At 43.0% G+C, this 10,108-nt stretch overlaps 1 protein-coding gene across 1 annotated transcript in view; it reads right to left on the bottom strand.

Moving 5' to 3' along the window:
- Nucleotides 1–1,054: 1,054 nt before the first annotated feature.
- CXCL12 (C-X-C motif chemokine ligand 12) overlaps nucleotides 1,055–10,108 on the bottom strand; it is a 29,357-nt gene continuing 20,303 nt past the window's right edge. Inside the window, exon 4 of the mRNA XM_061459231.1 lies at nucleotides 1,055–1,390. Within this exon, the coding sequence (XP_061315215.1) occupies nucleotides 1,267–1,390 (124 nt within the window). The 3' untranslated portion in view covers nucleotides 1,055–1,266. The remainder of the gene's footprint in view (nucleotides 1,391–10,108) is intronic.

The following is a 10,108-nucleotide window of genomic DNA, read 5'->3' as shown; positions in this document are numbered from 1 at the left end:
ATAATCTCCGGTCCTGGAGGCAAGTTGAAGGCATTCATATGAGGGCATTGGCTTCCCAGGTTTGTAATGATTCTTGACAGCAGTGTAGTGAAATATTTTCCAGAGTGGGAGTACAGATGTGGGATGATGTGGATCTTATTTCTAACATAGCCCCAGTCGTGTAAATAGAGGATTGAAATACACAAGGTGATGAAGAGCAGATTACTTAAATAGGAGGCTTGCAAGAGGTTTGCCTTTAAGGCAAGCAAGTCTAATAAACATGATAGACATAACAGAACAAGCTGGCTATGTGTCAGCCACAGGCAATGTGACCCTTAGCTCTCCTCATGTAAAGTATATTGTGGTCTTTCTGGATGAACCACCTCTTCAGAGGAGTGTAAAACACCTCAGACCCCAGTGAAGGTATGGGAGCTGTTCCAGCTTATAGAAGTTGCGTATCTGGCCATTATCAAACTCACAAGTAAAAAGTCCTTCTGTGAATGACCAGTCCTGAAGACGCACGCTGCCCTAGAATGAGCTAGGACAAATGTTTGATGTCCAAATTAAAGCAGGGATACTAACAAGACCTGAACCTTAGAAACAATCATTGGAGAAAACTGAGGAGGCTGGTGGTGAAGGGATGCATTCACCAAAAGAGGAATTACGTGGTCCAGTCATTCAGCCTTGATAAGCAGTAAGGGGCGACTTCAAGAAGAAGATTTGGACTGAAAGTATGGCTGAAGAGGAACTAGAAAGTGACTGACTTTTTGGTATCTGCACTAGAAAACTTAGGAAGGAATGAGAAAATCAAATTGGACTGTGCTGAAGTTCTTTAATGGAAAAGTAAAAAAAGACAAAAAAAATGGATTATCAACACAGAGCCATTTGTTTTCTCTCAAGTTATTTTACTGATTCAATTAACTTTCAGACAAGGAAGATTTCTTTAAAAGGAAAAATCAGGGCATTTTAATTTTAAAATAACAAACTGAAATGCTGAAGTACTTCTGAAGCTTGCTTCATTTATTTCATCTGAAACTGTTGACTGGATTCAGCCAAGCGTGTGCCCAATCTCAATACCCTTGTTCCTTGGTAGTGCTTATAAAAAAGAAAGAGAACTGTCAAGCTGCAGCACTGAGGGACAGATGTGGAGTGGTGGTTGTCAACATGTAGTCACCCCAGAGAAGAAGAAACCATAGGCAGTGGCTGGGAGTCACACAGCAGAGACCTAGCTGTTACACACCATGTCCCATTCCACTTGGCAGCATCTATATAAGAACAGGTTTGTAACTACTTGTTGTATGCTATAACTCTCTTTCCAGCTTCTTCTCCTTTCTCTGCAGGGCAGTCTACAGTCCAAAATGGAAGGAGGATGTCAGGGAGATGAAGGGCTTTCAGAGCAATTGCGGTGATCCTGTAATGGAGGAAGGATAAAAGAAGGGTAGAAAAAGATGTGAAATGGTATTTAGCCCACAAGCAGGGCAGACCAGAGCTGGAAATAGAATATAGTCTGATTGAGCATCTCTTTGAACTGGATGTCCTAAGAATGTATCTGAACCTGGTTCTGCTGGTGTGAACTTTATCACAATGATTAGGCTAACCTAAGAAACAATAGCTGAGTGCTGCTTAGCCAAAATACTGCAATAACTCAGCAGTTCTCTGTCCACAAAGGGTCCCGCTAGTAGATGGTGATTTCTTGTTATACACATATGAACTATCTCAGAGCCTGATTAGTCTATCTGCCAGAAGTTCAATGCATATGGGTTTATAAAACAATGGCCTCCTACAACATCTGTTTACTACTACAGTAAGTGAGACTTTTCCAAAAAATATACTTACATGGATAACACAATTCTTCAAACGCCATATCAGCTAGAATCTAACTGAGAAATGCAATCTCCCTCAGGCAATTCTGGTACTTTTCACACTGATTCATCCAGAACTGTGAGGAAAAGCAATGATGGAGAATGAGAGGTCAATTGAAGAGCTCTTTTCAGCACTGGGGAGCTATTTGCTGTTGGCTGACATGATGCTCTCTGCCTTTTGCACTGGTGGTGATTTGCAGCTCCTGAGCACCACTCATACTGAATTCAGCCCCAGGTGTCCCTCCCCTCCTGGTGTGCAGTGTAATATCCCCTCACAGCCTCAGTGCAATGTCTCTTGAGAAATAAAAATGTATGGAGCACTGAATGACTGGCATGGATGAGACACGACTGCCAGTTCTAAGCAAGCCATTTCACTTTTCTCAAAGGGAAGATGCTGCCAAAAATCATTCTGTTTCCTCAAAAGGCTTCGATCCTTACACAACTCCATTTTCCAATGGGGAAAAGCATTAATTTCCAGCAGATCCCTAGCACAGCTCTGCCTGGGCGTTTGCAATCTCTCCTATGCTCCCACTGGAAGGACTAATATACATCTCATGTGTCCCTTCCAAGCACTGAATACTCTCAAATTGACATGCCAAACTCTATAGCAGAATTAATAAAACTCTGTGTGTTTTATAGCTAGAGCACTTGGGGTTCAATTTTATTGGCCTGTTAAGTTGCTGGTTTGTACACACACTTTTTACATGCATGTAAAATGGATTATGTGTATATAATTATATATATGTCTAAGTATACATTTATGTATGCATCTATACATATATGATTCATACAAGCCTTTTACTTAGGAAAAATATTTGGTGTTATTACGACTTCCTGTTTCTTTACAACTGAGTGGTCAGCAAGTGTTGAAGCACTCAGTGACCTTGCTTAAATTTACATGCATACCTGCAAATTTCAGAGCAATAAACTCGGACCTGCTTCTTGGTTTGGTTTTCTTAACATTCATAGCACGCCAGCTGGCTGAATCAAGAACAAACTGAACTGAAGCTACAGGGTGACTTGAAAATCAAAGAAAAACGCAGGTAAGTTCAGCTCCTGCGCTATCTGGAACTTGCTCAGATCCTTGTTCTCTCACTTCTTTCTCATCATCTCCCACCTGCTAACTGCTACGGCTATGGTGCTAACCATAGCACCTGCTAACTGCTACCCCTCCTCAGTGTTTTCTAGACCTGTCTCAGCCTCACTGCTGTGTGGGCTGTGGCTATGCAAGGGAGGAGATGGAAGGGGAGTTTTGGGTGGCTCCACATCCTAGCTCAGGTGCTTGAGGGAGATGCCTGTTGCAAGAAACTGGGGCACCTGGGCCTGTGCTGAAATGTGCACAGGACCTCAGACCTAACCAGGCACAATCACCAGCACCTTGCAACTGTTGTCCCAGCAAACTGTGCAATGGAAGAGGAGATTCATAGTCCCCAGGTCCATTGCACTGGGAGGCTTCTCCACTTTCACTGGTCCTTGGTCCTCTCACCAGAGTTCAAGCTGCAGGAATTCTTCACATTTTGGGGTGGGTGTTTTCACATATCTAAAATGCTGCTCTCCTTGGGCTACTGTGTCCTTTGTTCCGCAGTGCTCAGTTCAGGCTCCCTGAAGGGATGCTTCCATTTGTGAAAACAAACAGAAGAGCCAGTCTCCATTGTATTTTTTTTTTCCAGGACCCAATTTTGTACCTTTCATTTGCCTTCTGGTCGCATCTGTGCCCTTTTCAGCATGGCAGCACTTGTGTCCAGGTGACATTACAAATATATAAATATACAAATATACAAATATGTATATTTCTATATAAAATATATGAATAAATTTTCACAGAAGAACAACCAAGCATACTGTTTTAATGTTGTTTCTTTTTTCATTGCTTGGAGAAGAAAATAATAGAAAGGAAGAAGCTGTAAATATTCCCTGGCTTTCAGCAAGCAGGAAACGGACTGATGGGTTATGCTGCATGTGTTAGTTCCTGACTAATTTCAAACTCAAGAGCCACTTCATAACATAAGCAGTTGGGTAGTTCTTTAAGGGAAAAAGAGGTGTTGTTCCAGCCAACTGGAAATAAGTAAAGGAGATTTTAAGAGCTTAATAACTGTGTGGTGACTCAGCAAAGAAAGGAGATACCGGAACTGTCACTCCTGCATTATTTAAGATTGGCAAGCATCAAGTCCCAGTGCTGCAATGGAGAGTGACAGCACCTGTCCTCCTCACCAAGACCAGGCACATTTCTATGTCTGGGAAACAGCAAGCCTTCCATCTTTGGTGGTTTGCTTAGTTACTTGTCGTGGTGTATTAATGTGGGATTTGTCTCAGCCTTCTCTGCATTTTATTCTGCAGGTCCCAAAGGTTGCTCCTCTGTGGAAGGACATTTGCCAAAGTCTGAACAACTGTGACCGCAGGATGAAAGCTACCAATAATCTAATTTAACTCCTCTGAAGGCAAATATTCAAAGAGTAAGGATCCACAGGTCCTAAGTAACTAGTAAAACAAAGTGATGAAAAGTCCAAGGGGAGAATACTTGGCCAAGTTCTAATATTGCTCATACAGTATAAATCCCAAATAAATCCATAGACTTTGTTCTCCATGTCATTAAATCCACATACCTGAAAATAGTTAGGCTATTTTTTCTATTCTTTTTAGCTTTTTTTCTAGCTGTACAAAATTACTTGCAATCATTTGGACCTGATTCTGCTCTTACAGACCCTGATGTGTATGATGAGCGGAAGCATGCAGTTGTGCTAGAGACACTCTCTCTGTATTAACAAATTAAGATCAATTTCATTCGGAGCAGTTTTACAGATATATCTGATTCAAGAGACGGGTAAGACAAAAGCATAGATTTTTCTCGGTTTGGAATAAAATTGCTTTAAGAAAACATTTCTTCATGTTTGCTTGTGAAGAAATTTTGTGCCAGACATGGGAATAAAAAAAACCCCAGACAACACCTACCAGGGACTAGCATGTCCATCTTGCACAGTATTTGCTTCGCTGGTGGTCTGGGTCCTGACTTTACAGACTAAGAAGGACCTAGAGGTCATGAACGTACTATGCACATCTAACATGACCCACAGAAAACCAGAAACCATCCTTATTATTTTTTGCCTGTAGATGCTCTTCCTTATTTTTAACATGGTCAGGACTTGGAATGTGAGATTTTGCCTTTTTCCTTTGATTAACATCTCTCCACTCCTTCAGCAAACCGACCACTGAGACTCCAAATAACTGTACTGGCAGGAGAACATCACACCTTTCCCCTATTTCCCCGACTCTCCTATCTTTTTTTCTGATGCTGTCGATGCTATGCTTTGCACCCTGCACAGCCACTAAAATGGAAAAATTAAAAAAAGAAGAAACTAGCTGTAGAGTTTAATACAAAACAGGCATCATGACCAAAAATACCACATTTATAGATTTGTATCTTGAGCCTAATTCAAATCAATCTCAGAACAACCCCCAAAGGGGAATATACATAAAAGAATCTTCCACTCTTGCAGGCTGGCTGATGCACATATCACTTTTCACAGTCATCATGAACTGATGTTGCAGGGCATCATTTTTGGGCACCCTCATACCTTCACCTTCTAACAACTAAGGCTCCCTATTGCTAGGGCTAGATCCCAGCAGCACTGCAGAGACTCTTCCTCAGTGCTTCGGTGTGGCTGGGTGGAAAAACTGACCTTCTGTTCCTCTTAAGTTCCTCTCTCCAAACCGTGGTCCTGAGAGGCTGCTAGAAGTGGTCAAAAAAATAAATCTCTTTTTCCTGAGAGCTGCTGGTATTTTGCCATTTATTTCCATTACTAATTGGCTCAGAGGAAGTCAGAATATCATAACTTCTTGCAGGAAGACTATTTCCATTAAAAATATTTGGTTTGGGAATACGTTTAATTTCAAGAAGATGTAAGCATCTACTTTTGATATTGCTCTGCTGTGCTATATTATCAGATCATATTTGAAATAGTGAAGTCAAAGCAATCTATTTCACCTTCTCAGAACGAGAGGTTTCAATAGTATGAAAATTAAACAATCGAGCACTAGTGAGAAAGAATGAAAAAGTCACCTCAGAGTATTTGGACTTTCCCACTGAAGTTTAACCAGCATGGCCGTATTCCCACTGAATGTTTGGATTCCAAGAAAATCTGTATGACAGAACAAAAAAATATCCAGATCTGTTTGCTAGAGAGCAGGCAAGAATAATCCTCCCTCTCCTCTTTTTGCTACCTGCTCTCACATGGGATGGTGGGATTGCTGTCTGGGATGAGCCTGTGCAGACTCTCAGGATAAGCACATGCAGGTGCTGTGTGGAAGAGGTGGAGGAGTGGGATAAGCCCCAGGAGTGACATCTTCATGTGAAGCGAGTACTTCACATGAAGGTTGGGAAGCCCTCCAAGGGGGAGGAGATGCTTGAGGGCCACAAAGGAAGAAATAATGCTAGCAGGACTTGGTGGTGTTTATCTGCTGATCAATATCTGAGAATGATTCCCCAGCAAAGTTGACTAAGATGAAGAGTGGCAAATAAAATCATGAACAGTAGCTAGGTGATAGCTTGTCAGGAAATGTCGAGCTGATGGAGAATTTTCTGCCAAAGTATTCATGCAATTAAAAGTAGTTTTAATGAAATTGAAGTTTTTCAGAGGAAGTTTGCAAAAATTTGTGTGGTTTCTGCTGGGAGTAAAAATCAGAAAGATTTCATATTAAATTGACATGCCCAGTGTCTGGCTTCCAGACTCTTCTTCGTGCTCTCAATATCTTGAATGAGCTAGGTGCTGTGGAGACACTATAAACCTCATGAAACACCCTTGGCTGACATGTTTTAAGTCATAGATAGACTGCAACAGCAAAGCAGCACAGGCAATGTAGTCTATCCTGGGAAACCCAGGATGGGGTGGATGGTTGGAACTATGACTCCTATGAGTCACTATGACACGCAGGCAGATCCAGCTCTCGGTTATTTGAGCAGAACAAATGATTTTGTCATTTCCTGAAGGAATCCATTCCAAACTATCCGCTTCACTAGAAAACATGATATCCAGACTTTTTCTGTCCTGCTCTGAAATAAAAACGAATGCCAGAGTATTGGGAATTTCTCCCTCTTTCTCCTGGGTGAAGATCCAGTTTTCCAGCAGCTCTGCGTGCGGGGCAGAGGAGTGTCTGTGTATAGTATGTGAGACACACACTTCCAGCCCGGCTTCGTATGCCTCTCTCTGGCAGGCCTTGCCATTGTGGCAATGATACCTTTGGGAATTTCAAAGAGAGGCAGGGATGGAGTGGAAATATTGTGCCATTTGCCTCAATGTTCTGTGAGGATTTTCTGAATGGTGTCCATATTGCTCATTGCAATCAACTACCCTTTATTCATTGACGTTAAGGAAAAACAGACATTTGAGATATTCATGTCGCAAGCTTCGTGTGCCTTTCATGCCTTTTCTTCCAAGGCAGCTATGTTGCTGACGGCCAGATAGCACTCTGAGATACACTGCAGTAAATCACAAGCATTTCATCAGTCCCACAGTGCAGAGAGAGCAGAATAAGGCCCTCCCACCCAAGACAGTATTACTGGGGACATAGCTGGGGACTTCCATTTGTTTGCAATTATGTGCTGGCACTGGAAAAACCCTGAAATCACCATGGTATATGGGCAACAGATAAAGCTTTTGTTTTTGCAGACAAAAGGCAGAGCAGGCCAAACCATCACAGATTGTGTGAGCACTGGGAAGTCTGATGAAAGGCAATAAAGAATGTCCAAAGTCAGCAACAAATAATATGGCATCAGGAAAGAGAAATCTTAAAGTAGTTAAAAGTGAGGAAGGAGAGAGGAGAAGGGGAGGGAGAGGAGGGGAGGAGCGAGGATGGCTGGGTGCCCAAACCAGTGATACACAGGGTGAGTGCTGCTAAGATTCACATGGGAGCAAACCACGTGGGAACTGTGCAGAGCGAGCTGCATAGCTCAGACCTACTCCTCTCCTGCCCACAGAGCATCCCTCTCCAGACTTTATCTCTTGCAACTGAATGACTGGGAAGCCTTGTTTCTCCTTGTCACTTCTCCATTATCTTTTTACATTACTCCACCCCTCCAAGGAACTGAAATACTTTCTGTTAGCCACATCTTGCATATGGTGGAAGAGTTGAATGTGAAATAAGATGATCTGCATTTCTTTACTTGCTTGACAAGCCATCCAGCGTCTGGTGTGATGCTTCTCCAACACCCAACGAAGAGATAGAGACTTGCATACCTTTCATCTTCTATGTTCCATTAAGAATCCAGCAGAACACATCTTTGGCCATGAAATCTATCAGGTAGGGACCGTCTTTATCATTGTGTGTTTGTGCAGCTCCTGCACAGTGGGGCCTTGTCCCAATTATAATAATGATAGAGAGAAATTCAGACTGAGAAAAAGGATACGAGAGTAGGGGAGTGCAGGCTTGTACAACAGATACATTCTGGAAATGCCCCTGGAATCTCTCTCTTTTCTTGGCAAGACTAGATGTCTGGAGATTCCCAGAGGGGAACCAAATCCCTCAGTAACAGGCCTGGGGTAGGTTGCTTAGCAGGCAATAATGCAGGTAGGAGAAACACTGGAACAACTAGGCTGAGGAAAGCACTGAAACCAACTGAAAGTTGCTATGAGGACCTTAGATTTGAATGTAAACACTTAGCACGATGGTAGTTATCTAACCTCTTATGTGGCTCTAGATCTGGCATACAGGGTTTGATTCCTGTTTGCATTCATAGTATTTATATTTGGAAAAAAAGATGTATTTCCTCTCTTTTTGCTCCTTCTTTTCCAAATATTTTGTGCAGAACAATTTTACCAGTGCTCTGCCCTGTGGGAAGGTTCTAATTTATAAAATATGGGCCAGGCTATGCAGTGGGGCTTGGCATTTGCTCATGTAAGTGGTCTTCCCGTTGCATAGGAATTATATAGTGTAGTCTGAAGTGTTTTAAAGGTCTCTCTGGTACTCAGAGGCAAACAGATAGCGTGTGCTAGATATTAAACTTACATTGGTTTAATATATTGCTGTGGTATTATGTATGGAAGGACTTGGCGATTTGGGTTTTGTTACACCCTCTGAACCACATCCAGAGAGTCCTTTCTTCAGATTTGCTGTTTTTACAGGCAGCGTACAAACATGTTTCACCACAGCCAAAATCTTCTTCCAGGCACTGCAATAAATCATGTGGCGCACTAGGCAGCTGGAAGTGATTGCAGATCTCTGGAGTGGAAAGATCGCACATGTTTTGGAGGATTCGGTCAGCTACAGCAGCATTTTAAACCTCCGTCCTTCTGTTCTTAGGTTGTGTTCTTCCACCTCTCAACAGGCTGTGCTAGACTTCACCCTCTGTTCAAGCCATGGTGGCCTGGCTTGGGTTTGCTGAAAGTGTAAAACACCCTCTGGATTCTACCAGTTCACTGGGCTGGTGGGGCAGGCTTTAGCTCTCTGCTGGCAGGCAGAAGGAAGCAATAGCAGGTCACCACTTTTTTCTCAACAGCGTCTACACTGAAGAACTGAGGCTGTAGAGAGAGGTGCTGGAAGGCATGTGAGCTGAGGACACGCTGATGGGCCAAAGGGCGGTGCTGTGGCTGGCAGGAGAAGACAGATCCGGCTTTACAGATGGGAATGAGCCCAAGAGCATAAACCAAACAGCTCAGCCGCAACAGTCAGGCAGCTCCTTTTCAAAAGGACGCTGTATCCTGCTCTGATACAGTGGCTGCAAAGAACAGAAAGGAGATGTCCTACCACCTATTTCAAAGACTGAAAATGGATGACTGGCTCTTGCCAGAGAGCAGCACAAGGATGAGGAAACAGGAAGCAGGAAGGTGTTGATGACTGACAGAGACTGTCAGATGGTTTTAGATCAACAAGACTTGCCATTTGAGCTGCTACAACTGGGATTTAGAGGAAAGAAGAGGTCCCAAAAGAGCCAACAGAATAAATGAAGGACAAATAAGGGCTGGGGCAAAAAGGAACAAAGGAAGAAACTCAGAGAGTTCCTACAAGAAAACCACCAGTGCGAGCACTCCTACCAGAGGGGACCTGTGTGAGCAGACCACCCTTCCAGAATCAGGAGTTACATGGACCAGGAACAGAGCTGCAGCCTTCTCTGTTTTCCATGCCTCTTCCCCCCCAGGTGGAAGGCAACCTTCATGACCAGAAATAGAGGTCTTTTACCCTAAATCTGTCTCCTGTGCAACAGCAGGAGCCATCCTCAGCCTCAATCTGAGCAGAGCTGGGATGGCTGATGATATACTAGTGTTACTAATCACAGA

The sequence above is a fragment of the Pezoporus flaviventris genome, unplaced genomic scaffold (assembly GCF_033815535.1).
Source record: "Pezoporus flaviventris isolate CSIRO_AGI_PZ_B2104156 unplaced genomic scaffold, CSIRO_AGI_Pfla_v1 ptg000029l, whole genome shotgun sequence".
In the NCBI taxonomy this organism is placed as follows: Eukaryota; Metazoa; Chordata; class Aves; order Psittaciformes; family Psittacidae; genus Pezoporus; species Pezoporus flaviventris.
The sequence above is the reverse complement of the archived record's forward strand: the minus strand, read 5'-3'. Positions and strand labels throughout refer to the sequence as shown.